This window comes from Dipteris shenzhenensis, chromosome 17 (genome assembly GCF_047967505.1).
Source record: "Dipteris shenzhenensis isolate YYH24624 ecotype China chromosome 17, Dip_SZ_1.0, whole genome shotgun sequence".
Lineage (NCBI taxonomy): Eukaryota > Viridiplantae > Streptophyta > Polypodiopsida > Gleicheniales > Dipteridaceae > Dipteris > Dipteris shenzhenensis.
Genome location: NC_141612.1, coordinates 2,372,217 through 2,390,593, shown reverse-complemented (window position 1 = coordinate 2,390,593; position 18,377 = coordinate 2,372,217). Strand labels below are relative to the sequence as shown.

The window sequence follows — 18,377 nt, the reverse complement described above, 5'->3', positions numbered from 1 at the left end:
GCCCGCGAGAGAGCAACCTACCCCTCCCTGTGTCTGCATCACTGTCTCAAGCTCGTCAATGTAGAGGCCAAACAAGGTAGGTGATAATGGACACCCTTGTTTGACCCCGATAGTGCTCATGATCTCGTCTGTCCATCCAGACCCTGTCCGAACTCTGCCTGAAACTCGCTCATAAAGTGCCATCACAGCCCAGATGATCTCCTGGTCGTAACCCAAATCCTGTAGGTGTCGTATGAGGCGGGCTCTCAGAACGGTGTCAAATGCCTTACGGAAATCCACAAAGTAACAGTAAACCCTCTGCTTCTGTGCCCTCGCCTCCTCGATGATACATCTAAGCGCGAGAATGTGGTCCATGGTCCCATGATCTCGCCTGAAATCGGCCTGTCCCGCTGCTCTGAGTCCTCGACACTCCGCAAATCTGCTGACCTCAAAATCAAGTACTGATGCATAGATCTTGGACATGACATGTCGAATCATAATGGTCATGTAGTTCTCCGGGCTCATGGGATCTCCTGCCTTGTGAATGGGTAAGATAGTGTTAATGATCTAGGTGCGTGGGAACCCCAAGCAAATCACTTCATTTACAGCATCCTTTACCCCCCCCAGTGAAGAGGGTGCAGGATGTGGGACGTGGCATATGTGATAGTTTAAGGACTGGCTGATTTGGGATATCATAGAGTGTGCGTGCATAATCAGACCACACCTGAGTGTCAGTGAGTGGTGAGGGAGACCGTCTCTCTAGAAATCTGCGCCAAAAGTCCTTAGAGTTGTTACTGAACAGAATGTTTAGTAGCTCCTCCTCGTTCCGACGCACAAAGTCAAGTTTCTTCCTGCGTACCAGTCGGCGGTACTTGCGTAGCGTCTTTGGTATGCTCGGAAGACTGTTTTTAGTTTTGAATCTGAGCTGACGGCGTAAAGCCTTACACTCATCGTCGTACCAACTATTACAAGGTACGGTCCCTGGTGGTAGTGGGCAGGTGGAGCAGGTGGTGTGAGGGAAGGCGTGAAGAGCAGCCTCGTGTAGTGAGCGGGTGACTAGGGCAGCACGATCCTCTAATAAGGGTATAAAGTCAATGTATGCGAGAAGTATGTACAGACGGCCAGAGTAAGTGGGTGAGTGATCGCGATCAAAGTGTATATCATGGTGGGTGCAGTGAGAACTCAACGGGGTAGAAGGTGCTGTGCAGCGAGGGGTAGAAATGCTAAAGAAGAGATAGGTATGATCAGCCCCTGGAGGGAGAGGTGCTTCGGTAAAGTCCGTGATGCGAGATGTGAAGGCAGGGGATCCCATGATGTAGTCCACAACACTGAAGCCTCCCCCATGTGGAAAGCACGTGAAGCCACCTGATGCGAGCCATCTGTCAAGACCATTATAAATAATGAGATCATGCATCCTACCGAGGTCTAAAAGGACCTGCCCATAGGATGTGAACGGTCCTCGTCTGTCAGCCGAAACTCGTAGCATACCTGCCTCCTCCAGGTCAATGTCTAGCAATAGAGTGGAATCATCCCTGAAGTCAAGGAGTGGTCCCTGGACCCTGACGAGCGCCTGTCCTCGCGTTAAAGTCCCCAACTAGAAGGACTTCTCCGCAGCTAGAGAAGTCAACAATAGACTGATAAAGAGCAGCAAATGGGGATGCCTTATCCTCCCCTCGAATATCTCTGGCAAAGCGGGAGGTCTCGGGGGGGAAGTAGCAAACTGCAATAAACAAATCCCGGCTATCCATGTAGAATGTGGATCTCTCTGCTCCAGCATCTAGTTGTAATGGGGGTGACCCAAACTCAGCCTGAATGATTGTGAAAATCCACACTTTTCGAGAATGCAAATGTGTGCAATGCATGCAGAATTTGAATGCCGATTGGCTCTCCAATGGGGAAGAGCGCCCTCGTGAGAGTACTTGTTTCTATTTCGACCTACATGCAAGGTGGGAGAGAGATGACGGATGAATGCAATGTGGTAGAGAGAATGCTACGTGAGATTCCCAATGAAAGGGTGATACCCTTTCATTAATGTCCCTTGAGATCACTCAAGTTCCATCTTCCCATTTACACCTACCCTTATCCTATGACCCATGCATCTACCATTCAATGCACCTTAATGCACCCTTCCCTTCCTATTGCCCCTAGGACCTAGACACGTGTGTGCACATTTTTATTAATAGAATAAGTATCACATGTCCAAATTCGATGCCGTCTGAAGCAGTGGCTCCAGCTCGGCTAGTCCTATCTACTCAGATGATCCACCGCCATAACAAATCAGTCGGTGTCCATCATAAATACAAATACATGTTACACCATTGGCGTATAACATAATAATAATGTTTTAATGTCTACTAATCACAGATTAGTGATTTCTCGTCATGACGGAGGACACCCCGTTCACCGTTCAAGACCAGAAATTTTCAGAAAAATCCCTTGTCTCAGAACCTCGGAGATCGGTCGTTCATGAAACTTCTCTTGCGACTTCCGTCATCCGCAGCTGTCGCCCTCTTCTCGTCCCGCTCGTGGATCGTCACCGCTCTGATACCAAATGTGAAAATCCACACTTTTCGAGAATGCAAATGTGTGCAATGCATGCAGAATTTTGAGATTCCCAATGAAAGGGTGATACCCTTTCATTAATGTCCCTTGAGATCACTCAAGTTCCATCTTCCCATTTACACCTACCCTTATCCTATGACCCATGCATCTACCATTCAATGCACCTTAATGCACCCTTCCCTTCCTATTGCTCCTAGGACCTAGACACCTGTGTGTACATTTTTATTAATAGAATAAGTATCACATGTCCAAATTCGATGCCGTCTGAAGCAGTGGCTCCAGCTCGGCTAGTCCTATCTATTCAGATGATCCACCGCCATAACAAATTGGTCGGTGTCCATCATAAATACAAATACATGTTACACCATTGGCGTATAACATAATAATAATGTTTTAATGTCTACTAATCACAGATTAGTGATTTCTCTTGTAATCACAGATTAGTGATTTCTCTTGTCATGACAATGATCTGGTGAGTAACGGATGGCTTACCATGAATCATCCGTGATAACATGAGAACCTATAGCCGCTTCACATGGGCCCGGCTGCCATACATCCCCACTGGACGAACCAAGGAGTCAAAAAGCAACCCCTTGGTCCGTGGATCCTAAAAGTGCGAGCGGAAGCACTACCTCTCTAGTCTAGCTAATGAAGCATATCCTCTGCTCAAGTGTGCTTGCATCAGTGTGCTTGCATCGCGGGTCTCATAGTAAAGATGGGTCCGAAAAAGACAACCCCAAGATAAGTGTATGATGAAACCATCTCAACAGGTGACCCATCAAATGTGAACTGCTCCTGGCGCATGACGGCGGCTCGAGATGTATTGAAGATCATAACCTTGGTTTTACCCAGGTTGACCTTCAGATCATGAGACACACAAAAGGACTGTAGTGCGTCAAGGTGTCTCTGGAGCCCCTCTGCTAAGGAAGACAAGAGAGCCACGTCATCTACGTAAAGTATTTGCATACAAAAATCACGTCCCCGTGACAAGGGGTTTATATGAATTCAAGGTGATACCATTTGGGTTGACTAGTGCACCAGCCACCTTCCAGGCACTCATGAACAAAATATTGCAGCCAGTTCTCTTCCGATGCGTGCTGGTTTTCTTTGACGACATCCTCATTTACTGCAAGAGCAAACATGAATACATTGGAAATGTCAAAGAAGTCTGGGAAATTTTGAGGTTGCGTCAGCTTTATGCAAAAGCCTGCAAATGTATTTTCATGGCAGAAGAGGTTGAATATTTGGGGCACATTGTGAGTAGAGATGGTATTCGGGTGGATCTTGCAAAGGTGAAATGCATGAAGGAATGGCAGCAGCCACAAAATCCCACGCAGCTGAGATGTTTTTGGGTCTTGCCTCGTTCTACAGGAGATATATTCTCCTCTTACTAACCTTTTGAAGAAGGATGCCTTTCTGTGGTCTAAAGAAGCACAACTCAGTTTTCAAGACCTGAAATTTGCCTTGACTCATGCACCTGTGTTGGTATGCCCTCACTTCTCACAGCCATTTATTGTGGAGGCAATTTCTAGTGGCAAAGGCTTGGGGGTTGTTTTTCGACAAGAGCATGGTGTCATAGCTTATGAAAGCAGAGAATTTGAGGCCAAAAGCTCAACTACCATGTTTATGATCAGGAAATGGCATCCTACATGCTTTCAAAAAGTGGCATCACTACTTGTACGGGAGCAAAATCAACTAAAAGAATGCCGCCCTTAAACTATGCCTGGCAGAGTTTAAAGGCCACCAAGGGCACGACATGGAGGAATCCAAGAAGACGGAAGGGATATTTATCTTGCTTATAGACTTGTGAAGATACAAGAAGAGATAGAGAACAGTTTCAGATATGAGAGAGAATAAGCAGATGTACAGCCAAGTGATCCATTTTCTTCCTCGATGACACCAGCCCTCACCAGATCCAAAGCTCTCGGATGGATAGCTGACCGATTGGTAGATGACCAGGGACTTCCCCTCATTGTCCCTTACTTAGGTTTTCTCTCTCTCACAGCAACAGCGCAATGTATTTATTTTTCTCATCACAAACATCAATATTGGGAATCTGCCTGTTTAGTAGCCCCACCTTTTGCTTTCACTATATCTGGTTTTTCTTCCCCAAAATTGGGCTGCATTTTGAGATAGAAGAGTCAATTTCCCTCCATCTGAAAATCTCATCCCTGCTCACAATTAGCTTTGCTCACTACACCTAATGTAGATGGCTTTGTTTGCCTAGCTGTCCACTCTCTCTCTCAGCTATTTTGGAGCATGAGCATAACAGATACATGTTAGAAATCAACCAACAGGGGGTACGCACAACGGAAGACTGATAGAATAGCCCAGGAGCTCACACACTGTGCGTGGGGAGTGGAATCACAAACTTCTTTACTTCATGTGCATCACATAGATGTGCAGACTTATCAATAGACAATAATCCAGCCAGATATAGAAACCACCAAAATAATATATTTTCGTCCAAAGCTATGGACACAATACAAAAGAGATAGATCCAAAGTCCCACCAGAGTGTGGTCCTTTGATCTTACCACAAGGTACTCCTACTATCTGCCGGATATCTCTAGACTTGAGCCCGCGTGCTCCACCTCAAGCTTCTGTAGACTTTCCGTCCAAATCACAACACCTTGCTGCCCTGAGAGACAGCCAAGGTTCAGCCCTTGAAAGCTCAGTCTGCAGCACACCTTCTACTCTCCTTCACCTCCAAGATGAGGCCCAAGGAAGTGTCTTCTGGCTCCTATCTGCTGAATTGTTGGATGATGAATGAGGGCTGGAGGCCCTCCTTTTATAGTCCCCAAGGGCTGCTGGCTAGAACCGACCAGACTGGTCTGTAAAAACCGCCTAGGTTGGCTGGGTCCAACCAGCCCTATAAAAGGGCTTTTGCCCGGCCCTTTTTGGGCTGTTGCTTCTGCCATTGTAGGAGCCTCTTGCAGGCCTTTTTGCCAGCCCTCTGCCCCTGCCTTTTGCAGCCCTCTGCAGGCTCTCTCTGGCTCGCCATGCAGTGTCATATCCAGGGCCTGCTGCAGGTCGCTTTCCTGCCCACGAACCCCTCCACTTGGTGTTAGAAAAGACCCAACAGAGGGTACACGCAGCGGAAATAATGCCCAGGAGCTCACACAGTGTGCAGTGTGGGTGTGGAATCACAAACTTCTTTACTTATGTGCATTCAATAGGTGTGCAGACTCATCAATAGACAATGAACCAAACTAGATAGAGAAACCACCATATAATATATTTCCGTCCACAACTATGGACACAATACAAGAGAGACAGATCCAGAGTCCCACCAATGGTGTGGTCCTCTGATCTTACCACAAAGTCCTTCTCCTATCTGCTGGCTATCTCTAGACTAGAGTCCGCGTGCTCCACCTCGAGCGTGAGTAGACTTTCCGTCTAGAATGATCTTCTCCACCTTGCTGTCTGGAAACCAGTCTAGGTGGGCAGCTTCCTGTTAGCTAAGTCTGCAGCACAAGGTACTTCTTTCTCCTCCTGACTGTAGGCCCAAAGATAGCCCTGCTGCTGCTCCTTCTGCTGGTGGAATTGCTGCTCCAGATGATGATGAAATGAGGCCTGAATGGCCTCCTTATATAGGCCCCAAGGGGGGGCTGATAAAAACCGACCAGCCTGTTACAGACTGGCCGACCAGTCTGTGGCTGGTCCAGCCCTATAAGGCACACAAGCCAGGGTTTTCTGGCCCAAACTTCCAGGGACTTTGGCCCTCCTTTCAAGGCAAATATGCAGCCTATAAAAGGCCTGTCACCTGCCCACTGATAGTCACATTCCTTGCTGCAGATCTGGGCCTGCACTCCCTGCCATGTCTGTGCCTCTGCCAGGCCCTCTTCCCAGCCACGTGTACTGCGCCATACGGGTTCCTTGTGCTGGCTACTGCTTCGCCTTTTGCTACTGCAGATCCATCCTAGCTCCAGGTACCCACCATCTCTATGATTCTTGCCCACATGGCATCCAATCAGATGCCCATGTGACAGACACTCAAACCCTAGGTTCACCCCCCCCATGCTCTCCTCATATGGGGGCTTACAGATGGGGAGGTGACCTTTCCAACACCCCCTCTCACCGACACATCCCAGCCCAATGCCAACACGTCGATGAAGATGCTCCAGTAACTCCCTGGTCGTAGTCCTCTGGAACCTTTTGGTGTCGAAATCTTTTCCTGGCTTTTCATCCAGTGGCTCCTGCTCTACCTGGTCCGGTTCTGCTTCCGCACACCATCCTGGTACACAGGTCCATCTCTGGTAGCACCTCCTGGTACCACCTCCTTCAGTCACATTCCCGCCTCTGAACTCGAGCAATCCAACCGTCACGATCTTCCAGTCGTCCCCCTCATAATGAGTGAACAACCTGGAGTCTTCCAGGCACCAGCTCTGAGGGTCTGTTTCAACCCGTCCTTCCTTTGGCAAGGTCTGTAACCAATGAATATTTCCAGATAACCTGGACCATGAACTCTCGCCGAGTTCTCAAGCAGGTACTCTTCTCGCTTCAGTACTCTTTGTCCACCACCTTCTAGCAATCTGCGTCCGAGATTTAAAGAAGCACCAATACTTCCCCTTCTACCTTCAAAGAAGGCCAATTCCTTCCAATCTCTTATCACCTGAGACAAATGAAGAGCAGAAACTCCCCACAGCATGCTATAAAGGCTCAAATGCAGAATATCAAATACATACCAGACTGTTGTACTACCTGAATGTTCGCTCTGAAAGCAAACCCTGTATCTCAATGAGGCACCCGCCAAGATCCTGTGTAATCCTGTACTGTCCCCTTCTGAAGTCCAGCATCCATCTGACCATGAGACTCCAGGGCTTTCCATGGAATCCACCCTCGTGTCAGTGTCAACAGCTACACACTTGGAAGGTACCAAGCGCTCCATACTATCCTTCACCTTCACAAAGGCATCTGACTCCTCGTCGACCCACATCTCTATGTCAGACATCCTTACTGTGATTTCGGGATCAACATACCTGACCTCGGTAACACTCGGTGATGTCACCAGGAACAATTCTTCGATTACCACATTAGCTTTGGCCTTTCCCTCTGAATCTGGGTCAGACTCCTGTTTGTTTTTCAGATCCGCCTTTTTCTTTCTGCAGTCCTTTGCAAAATGTCCAGGCGTATCACAATAGAAACACTTCTTCTTGTGCTTCCTCTTCGAAGTCCCCTCGTCATCAGAGTCATCTTTATTGGACTTGCCACTCTTAGGCTTGCCCTTTCCCTTACCTGCGGAATCCTTCACCAGCATCGCCTTGTCATCTTTTTCCTCGTTGTAGAGCTTCTCCCGAGCTTCCTCCTGTAGCAGTAATGGACACAACTCCTCAAATGTCAGAGGTTTGGTCCTCTGTCCTGCTGTCACAGCTGTAACAAAGCTCTTGAAACTCCGAGGCAATCTCCTCAGTACCATCAAGGCTAGATGGCATGAGTCCGTCTTCTGACCAATTGCTGCCAGCTGATCCCGCACCACCTTGACCTTCGTCAAATGACTATGTACCGTATCGCCTTCTTCCATATCAAGATTGTAGAGTTGATGCTGAAGAAGCATGATCCGGGAGGTATTATCTGTCTCGTACAGATCCTTCAGGGTGGCCCACGCCTCTACTGACGTCTCGGCCAGCTGGATATGCGGAAGAACAGAGTCCGCCGTAGTCCCTATGATTATTGCCAGGGCATGGGCATCTCTAACTTCCCAAGCTTCAAGCTCCTCTCTGTCTACTGCCATGAGTACCTTCCCTTTACTGTCCACCATGTCTTCCGGCTTCGACTCCTCTCCCGTGGTCAGCTTCCACAACTTCCGAGCCACTAAATGACTCCGGATCTTCACTTTCCAGATCGGGTAATTAGTCCCATCCAAGTTCCCAGACTGTCCAAAGTTAGGGATAGTGAAAGAGAGAAAACTGGAGGAGGAGGAAGGGATAGCAGGGGCTGAAGAGGCTGTCGACATCTCTGCTGTATATACCACTCAGCAAATTCAACTCAATTTCAGTAAACCAGAACTCTGAACGCACCTGACTGAACCTGAGTCACCCTCCTTCTCGCAAGGGCACAATCCTCCAGTCGTGGAAGTCGATTCCCTAGAGCTTCTGAATCAGGGTCGTCCTTCAGCAAGGTCCCTGCCTTCAAGCTCCCACACCTGTGAGCCTCCTACTTGGGCTCTGATACCATGTTAGAAAAGACCCAACAGAGGGTACACGCAGCGGAAATAATGCCCAGGAGCTCACACAGTGTGCAGTGTGGGTGTGGAATCACAAACTTCTTTACTTATGTGCATTCAATAGGTGTGCAGACTCATCAATAGACAATGAACCAAACTAGATAGAGAAACCACCATATAATATATTTCCGTCCACAACTATGGACACAATACAAGAGAGACAGATCCAGAGTCCCACCAATTGTGTGGTCCTCTGATCTTACCACAAAGTCCTCCTCCTATCTGCTGGCTATCTCTAGACTAGAGTCCGCGTGCTCCACCTCGAGCATGAGTAGACTTTCCGTCTAGAATGATCTTCTCCACCTTGCTGTCTGGAAACCAGTCTAGGTGGGCAGCTTCCTGTTAGCTAAGTCTGCAGCACAAGGTACTTCTTTCTCCTCTTGACTGTAGGCCCAAAGATAGCCCTGCTCCTGCTCCTTCTGCTGGTGGAATTGCTGCTCCAGATGCTGATGAAATGAGGCCTAAATGGCCTCCTTATATAGGCCCCAAGGGGGGGCTGATAAAAACCGACCAGCCTGTTACAGACTGGCCGACCAGTCTGTGGCTGGTCCAGCCCTATAAGGCACACAAGCCAGGGTTTTCTGGCCCAAACTTCCAGGGCCTTTGGTCCTCCTTTCAAGGCAAATATGCAGCCTATAAAAGGCCTGTCACCTGCCCACTGATAGTCACATTCCTTGCTGCAGATCTGGGCCTGCACTCCCTGCCATGTCTGTGCCTCTGCCAGGCCCTCTTCCCAGCCACGTGTACTGCGCCATACGGGTTCCTTGTGCTGGCTACTGCTTCGCCTTTTGCTACTGCAGATCCATCCTAGCTCCAGGTACCCACCATCTCTATGATTCTTGCCCACATGGCATCCAATCAGATGCCCATGTGACAGACACTCAAACCCTAGGTTCACCCCCCCCATGCTCTCCTCATATGGGGGCTTACAGATGGGGAGGTGACCTTTCCAACACTTGCCACACAGGCGCCTATCTCCTGGGAATACCCTGCCATCTGGTGCTGCTCCAAATATGCATCTGCCATGCCTGATCCAAGCTGAGCAGCCATAGCCGACTTTCCGTCCAGGAGCTTCATTTGTTGCAGCCCTCCCATGGCTCCTCCAGGTACCTCTCTTTTCTTCTTTCTTTGATTCCTGTCCACATGGCAGACATTACCCTACCCATGTGTCGGTCTCTCAAGACCCAGGTTCACCCCCCCCATGCTCTCCTCATATGGGGGCTTACAGATGAGGAGGTGACCTTTCCAACAATAACAAACAAAGACTATCACATGCATTACACTTGGCCTCTTCTTTGTCAAGCTTATTGGAGTCATGTTTTTCATTGTTTAGTGGGACACCGGTTCAGGCATAAGCAGTTTGTAAATACTGCTTCTGCCCAAAATATATTTGGCATTCCCATGTCTTCGAGCATAGGCCTGGCTGCCTCAAAAAGGTGCATGCTATTGCTCCAGAGCCAATGACCGTCACAACAGCTCAGACAAAGGGTTGACGCGCAGATTACACTTGGAGACATCCCCTCTGTTCAGAGTTGGAACCCGACCGACAGTTTACTGTGGCCCTTGTTAGATGCAGAGTTATGACTAGGAGATGTCACAGAGCCGCACCCGTGGGCAGCTGACAGCAGTCTATCGCCAATTTCATGCCTCCATTGCCTCATCCACCCTGATGTCCTAATGGCGATGATGATGATGATGATGATGATGGTGTTGATTTGTAGTCAACCACTGGCATGACTATGTTGTACTTAGTACTAGCATTTTGCATTTTTGCATTCTGCATTCTACATTGGTGTGGATGCTCGTTTAGTAGCTCCACCCCCACAGCTTGTTTGTACCAGGTTTCTTACAATCTCATGGACCCATCGGTCTTCCGAAGACTTTCATAAACTTTCTTTCTTTCTGCCACTTACATTCTGCTGAGGAGTGTCTCGGTTGCTGCGAATCATTATTTCTGTCATTCCCTGTCACTCCTTGAAATTCTGAACTTTCTGTCGTATTCTTTTTCTACAAGAACTTTCAATTCAAAAAACTGAGAGAAGATCTCTGATTTGTTGTTCAAGAAATACACCCGCAATTGAAAATTCTGTGATAATTGTTAGTGCGAAAAAAAGTGAGATTTAAGATTTTCCCATTTTTCCTAAAACGGTCTTCAAAGAACTCTTTGAGTTAATTGCTCTAAATCAAAAAAGGTTTGATATATAGATTTAGAAGCATCAGTGCACATAATAATTATAAAAGATTGATTCAAATCAATGAAGAAATTTGGTAAATCCAAGCATATATCTTACAACAACGGGACATTTGTCAACTCCACGATGCTTTATAAATATCATTCTCAAACTTTAACGCAATATCAGACATTACAGTATTCATAATGGCGTTCCAATCAAATCCACGAACAAAATCCAAAGTCTGCACTTGGTTATAATCAAGGAGCACTGAAATAGTAGTGAGCTTACCTATAAGGACATGTCCGGCCTCATGAACTAGCACACGTTTTCTATAAGGAGTCCAGAAACTGAGCACTTGTGCAAGACCGGTGCCTCCTAAGTATACCGAGTCTCCCACCGCCAGGACCAATACTGAAACCATTAGTGGCCTGACATTAATGCCATTGTCCACCAAGAACGAGAAGAACACTATAGCACCCAACAAGGCAGCAACAGAACTCCCAGACAATCCCCACTTCTTTGGGCACAACTTGGATACTGCATTGCACAAATCGAAAAGTTGTATGAATCGACTCAAGCTACAATGGAAACAAGCGCACTAGTTTTAAAAACTTAGAGCTACCTTCCAATCCAACCGACTCCGATAATACTGATGGTGTTACGTCCCTCGGACCATCAGAAGCTGCAACACAAGTGCATAAAAGTTTCGATTCATCTTTTTGTCGCCTTCATCCGTAGAAGAGAGGATGAAAATGTGACTCGGATGAACTGAGTATGTGCCACTAAAATTTAAAATTAAACTCACTAACGCTCTTAAATCTGCCAAAGTTCGGGATTAAACCCCTCTGTTGCAGCATACTGTACGTCCTGCCCACCAGCTTCAAATCCGTAGCGTTCAAACATGCATCGAGAACCTTTCGCGGATCCTGCCGGGGGAAAAGCTCTTCATAGTTGCTCCGGAAAGGAACCGATGCCAACTGTCCTAAGCCTTCATCTTCTTTCTTCTCTAAGAAAGACAAACTGGAAGGTGCGTTTGTATCCACGGCTTCAATTGACTCGAGAATCTGCAAAGCCTTTCCAAGATCTTTGCTTTCAACGGCTTCATCATATTGCTGCCAAATTCTCTGGCCTAAGGATTCTTTGATGGCGAAAACTGGGCATAAAGGAAGTGATCTGTCTGATCGATATCGCGCCTGTCGAGCTGAAATTTTCCTTGCATTGCTGAAGAAAAATTCAGTTGAAAAGCTTCGACCCAGAAGGTGAATTTTGTCGCTGGAGGTTGGGAAGATGTCGGGAAGAAGCACAGGTTTGCAAGCTACCATAGCTGAAGAACCACCCAAGCAACCATACATTGCGTAGAAATTTGAGATCGCCCACAATAAATATATCGATCATCTTGCATTTCCAAATAACGCTTTGAAAAGTTCACTCATTTTCACTTCACATCTACTCACTGCCTGTTCTATAAGTGGGAGCCATAAGGGATCTCAAGACGGTTTACATAGGGTAAAGGGGCCATGCTTCTATCTTTTCCATAGTGTCCTATGGTTTTTTGGCCTACCACGTTTCGAGTGGTAGCCTTATTGACAGCTGGGATGCTTGGAGAAGCGAAAGTCTTTTTTACTTCTGGCCGATTGTTTCTCCCCCTTTCTCTCCTTCTCTCTTCTTCTTCTTCTTCTTCTTCTCTCTCTCAGCTTCCAGGGCAGGCCTTTTGAATGTATTCAACTTGCTTGAACTTTTTCAAAATGTAAGAGCATCACACCAATGGAGATAGAGAAAGGATATACCAAAACTTGGCCTGCCCAAGCCTCGATATTTTGGCTTTTGGCCGAGCTGCATATGCACCCACATAGCCTTGCGGTAACTTTCTTTAGTATGTGATGCTGATGCCTTTGGCAAGGGGTCTTCCTTATCCACGCAGCGGGATTCACACAATTGACTACAACTCGACATCTGGCATGAAGTGAGATCCCCGTAATCAAGCATGTGGCACCTTGTGCCTAAAGCTAAGACAATGCTATGCAAACCATCATCTTGTATGCATGTCCACTATGGGGTAAGAACTTTTCAATAATGTTTGAAATAGTACAAAAGTGATTTCAATTATTCGAGTTTGGAGTCAAAACACAAACCTAAGACAAGTCTACTACTACTAGAGGCTAAATCTCTTCTTCAAATTCTCATATATGTATGAAGGGTGCTGCACCAGGCTACCATTTTTAGTAGTTGAGGGAACCAAGGAAAGGGGATGGTATGTAGAAGTTCTTAAGTGAGCTTGTAAATGGATGATTGAAGAAAGGGAAGTCACTCAACTATCCCATTGGAGGGCCTAGTACATCAATTAGTTGTTGAGACTTTGTGTTCACAAGTGGAGGAAAAATGACATTCTAGAAAAGGGAGATCAGCCAAATACATTTTAATGAGAAACAAGAGTACCTAAAAGCACAGTGATAGCTCAGTTATGACTCCATTCTCACCACCTCTAGATTGAAGTGGGTCATTGGAGTGAGGGATGAGAGTTATGCCAAATGTGCAGGCTAAATGAGGTGGGAGATAAGGAACATGCCCTGCTCAAATGCATCACATTCCAAAAAGTCTGAAGGCACATAGGATTATTTTGACTTGAGCCTACTTGAATCACTTCAACTCCCAATAGAAAGGTTGGGTGACTACTTATTGGAGCTCCATGGCTCCCAAAACGGCATGGTGTGACACCATAAAGTACGAGACACTTCATCAATCAATCAAATAGCGAGTACCTCATTGGTGTTCAGTCAAGTGGGAAATGATTATCCAACCCCAACATATTCAAAACTTGCATTACTTCTCTCTAATATGAAGAGTTTCAAAGAGAGGGAGAAAGAGAGAGAGAGAGAGAGAGAGAGAGAGAGAGAGAGAGAGAGAGAGAGCGATAGAGATGATATGATATGATTCTATTAAAGTCCTCTAGTGGCCCTTCAAGATCTATGGGACTGGTAAACCACTGTCAATGTGATAATGGTTCGTTACATTCAAAATTTAAAAGAACTTTATATATGATTGCTTGTTATGCTATGTTGTAAGCTTGTTATGCTATGTTGCAAGCTTGTTATGCTATGCTGTAAGCATATATTTAGCTAATTGTTGCACTATGTTGAGCACTTTGTTGGGGTGGCATAGGATTTCCTTTATGTAGATGTTTAGCTACTAGGCTAGCATCCCCAATACAATTTTCAGGCTGGTGGCATGGCTATTCAAATTTTCGTTGATGTGTAGACAAACTCGGCAAGGAAGGAGCGTCTATTCCTCATTTCGATCTCCCTTATGGGATAGGTTTTATAGAGTCTTTTATTTCAGGGGGTTCTAGGCTTGTCCACCTACCCTTCTCCATCTCTAGTTCATGAGAGTTGGTCCTTGCTATACATATTAAATGCCATCTGAACCATGGTACGTCCTCCTTGAGATATCCGTACATTTTGTACCTGTCCATATGGTCCATTTTTTGTTTGTAGGAGTCCATTCTTGGCCTCGAGTCCTACCAGATTTTTACAACATTTTTTGCATGATCACATTCATTATTTCTTCTCCATCTTCTAGGATATTAGTAGGAGCCCACTATTCCCCTTCTCTATGCCACCTTGTGTTTCTTGTGGCCTTCACCGCCTTGCATGGGATCTTTCTTGCATCCATCTTCTCGACCATGTTGTAGGTGATGTAGGATAGGGTATGGAGTTTGGCCTATAGCCTCAGTCTCATCATCATGAGATCATCATCATCATGATGCCAAGAACACCACAGGCTTGATGTAACTTGTAAGAATAAAAACATTATTAAAATGAATTGTTGGAGATTTGTTATGCAAAAACAATGCTTTCAATCAATGGTAGAGGTACACGTGTTACATTGTAGCTGCTGAAGGAGTTATTTTCTTGTCTCTAAGGTCTAAATAGTGGATGTGTTCGTAGCATTTGTATGACGATTCAAGATGTGGCACACCTTTCTGACTTTTACTAGAAAAGGCTACACATTTACCAAAATCCTCCATAGCACGTGCAATGATCGTGTAATGTCCGTGAGAGGTCGAATATAACCTATGCGATCACAATAACATTAAAGACATCCACATCATGTAACTTGAGAGTGAATTCATACTAATTGTCGATGTTATTGTGTCTCGTATTCGGAAGTTACAATGGGAAAATTGAAGCCCATAGTGTAAGCATTGGCATATACATGGCATATGAGTGGCAATTAATCCCACACTCTATTAGGGTAGTTCAATTAATCAAGCTTAGGGTCAAAACACAAAACCTAAGACAAGTCCACTACCACTAGAGGCTATCAAATGCTTGATATATCTACAAAGGGTGCATGCACAAGGCTACCATTTTAAATACTCAAGGGAACCAAGGAAAGGGGATGGTATGTACAAGTTCTTAATTGATCTTGTAAAATGGATGATTGAAGAAAGATAAGTCATCTTAACTACACCATTGGAGGGCCTAATACATCAATGAAATGGTTGATACTTTGTGGCGAAGGGTAGAAGGAAAAATGATATTCCACAAAAGGGGGACCGAATACGCTTTAGGAGGAACAAGAGTACCTAAAAGCAGGCTAAAAGTACACTTCTCAAGCCGAAGGAGACATCTAATAGCTCGGCTATGATTCGGTTCTCGCCACCTCTAGATTGAAGTGGGTCATTGGGGTGAGGGACGAGAACTAAGCCAAACGCGCAGGCTAAATGAGGTGGACAATAAGGAATGTGCCCTGCTTGGATGCATCACATTCCAACAAGTCTGAAAAGCACATGGGATTGTAGACTTGAGCCTACCTGAATCACTTCAATTCCCAACAAAAAGGTTGGGTGACTACTTATTGAACCTCCATGACTCCGAAAAATGGCATGGTGTAATACCATAGACAGAATGGCAGCATATAGGCAATGCCAATGTAGAAACAAAAGTATTAGTATTCATTTAAATGCTTCATATCATATATAAGGGCCTTATTGGTGTGAGTGCCTAAATAAGGTGTGAGACACTTCATCAATCAATCAAATAGCATGTACCTAATTGGTGTCCACTCAAGTGGGAAATGATTATCAAGCCCCAACAAATTCAAAACTTCCTCTTGGGTTTTGCATTGCTTCTCTAATATGAAGAGTTTAAGAGAGAGTTTGAGAGAGAGAGAGAGAGAGAGAGAGAGAGAGAGAGAGAGAGTGGGAGGGAGGGAGAGTGGGAGGGAGGGATGGATGGAGAGAGAGAGAGAGAGAGAGAGAGAGAGAGAGAGAGAGAGGGGGGGGGGAGGGAGGGAGAGAGAGAGAGAGAGGGGGGGGGGGGAGGGAGGGAGGGATGGAGAGAGAGAGAGAGAGAGAGAGAGCAGATGATATGATATGATTGAATTAAAGTCCTCTAGAGGCCCTTCAGGATCTACAAGACTGGTCACTCCTATCAAAAGACAATGGTTCATTACATTCAAAATCTGAAAAAACTTTATATATTGCCTATTGTGCTATGTTGTAAGCTTGTTATGCTATGCTGCAAGCATATATTTAGCTAATTGTTGCACTATGTTGAGGACTTTGTTGCGGTGCCCTAGGATTTCCTTTATGTAGATGTCTAGCTACTAGGCAAGCATCCCCAAGAGGTTTTTCAAGCTGGTGGCATGGCTATTCAAATTTCCCCTAATGTGTGGATACAAGGGAGGAGCATATTTTCCTCATTTCAATCTCCGTTATGGGATTGATTTTATAGACTCTTTTATTTTGGGGGGCTATAGGTCTTGTCCACCTACCCTTCTCCATGTCTTGTTCATGAGAGCTAGTCCTTACTTTACATATTAAATGCCATTTGAACCATGGTATGTCCTCCTTGAGATATTCCCACATTTTGTATGTGTTCATATGGTTAATTTTTTGTTTATAGGAGTCCATTCTCGGCCTTGAGTCTTGCCATATTTTTATAACATTTTTTCCATGACCAAATTCATTATTTCTTCTCCATCCTCTAGTATATCGGTAGTCACTATTCCCCTTCTCTGTTCCACCTTGTGGTCCTTGCTGTCTTCACCACCTTGCATGGGATCTTTCTTGCATCCATCTTTCTAACCATGTTGTAGGCCATGTAGGATAGGGTATGTAGGTTGGGCTATAGCCTCCATGTCATCATCATCATCAATAGTGGATGTGTTCATAGCATTTGTATGACCATCCAAGATGTGGCACACCTTGTTTCATTTTTACTAGAAAAGGCTCCACATACACCAAAGTCCCCCACAGCACATGCAATAACTGTGTAACATCCATGAGAGGTTGAATATAACCTATGAGATTATAATAACATAAAGAATCCAAACTTAAGAGTGAATTCATACTAATTTTGGTGTCAATGTTTCTAGTATTTTGAAGTTACAATGGGAAAATTGAAGCCCCACAAGGTAAGCATTGGAATACATGAATCTCCTCAACCTCTACTTGTGAGCTGCACCAGCGCCCCCCCAGCCCGCCGCCTGCATGCTCGCACTCCTACTAGCTACTTGTCTTGCCTACTCGAAGGCTGTACGTAAGGTCTCCAAGAGGGGGTACCCCCCCTTCGTGTTTTTCATCGCCACATCCCACTGTACAGGCTATGGCCATGTACGGTTGCTCTTCTCTACTCTTTGTTGCTAGCATCAGGGTTGCTACAATTTGTGGGCCTCATCTACCCCATGGCCATTGTGCACAACAAGTGCAAGACCCCTGACCTTCAATTCCACGTGGAGCTGCTCTCGAGCAAAAAGGCGACCCTCAGCCCCCATTGTGGGTCAATCAGTTTTCTCCTTTAGCACAAGTTGACTCTAGCTTGCATCTTCAGTGATGATTAAAGTAGACTCCAAGCATCTCGTGTTTTAGGGGATGGCATTATGTGGCTAGCCTTCAAGCCTTTCTTTCGAAAATCTGGCCAGTCCCCTCAAGAAGATGAAGAGATGAAGATAATCTCGAGTTCGTGGAGCGCTTCAAAGTCTTTGGTTGCTCACTCTTTCTCTTGGCAGCTTCACTTTGTGCTTTCCATTATCCTCTCCAAGATTGAGAGCTTGCTAGTGGAAGAACTGCGAGGTTGTTTTCCTACATGGTTGGGACGAGTTTCTTGGTAGTCTTTCCTCTCATGGGTGCCTTCTTTTTCCTTCTTCTTCTTCTCCTTCTAGTTTCCCACCTTTTGCGAGAGGTGCAGTTAATTGCTCTTTGCTGCTGAGTGGCGACCTTAGGTCTGGCCAGAGGGGCTCTATGGTAGCACCCTTGATTCACCCAACTGTCAAGTTATTCTTTCACATCGAATAAGCATTAGGTACAACATGTAGTGAACCTCTTAATATAGGACAAGTTAGTCATAGGCAAGATAGATGGCCTCACTCCCTCGAGGAGACTGATTAGAGACTTGATCCAAGCCAGCTTGGCACTCATCCTCTAGCTTGGCTCCT

At 45.8% G+C, this 18,377-nt stretch overlaps 1 protein-coding gene across 1 annotated transcript in view; it reads right to left on the bottom strand.

The window, feature by feature from the left end:
* LOC147891518 (ATP-dependent zinc metalloprotease) overlaps positions 1-12,422 on the bottom strand; it is a 45,470-nt gene extending 33,048 nt beyond the window's left edge. Inside the window, exons 1-3 of the mRNA XM_087388334.1 lie at positions 11,746-12,422; positions 11,563-11,622; positions 11,229-11,477 (exon numbers count right to left, since the gene is read on the bottom strand). Coding sequence (XP_087244460.1) covers positions 11,229-11,477; positions 11,563-11,622; positions 11,746-12,292 — 856 coding nt within the window. The 5' untranslated portion in view covers positions 12,293-12,422. The remainder of the gene's footprint in view (positions 1-11,228; positions 11,478-11,562; positions 11,623-11,745) is intronic.
* Positions 12,423-18,377: the final 5,955 nt, after the last annotated feature.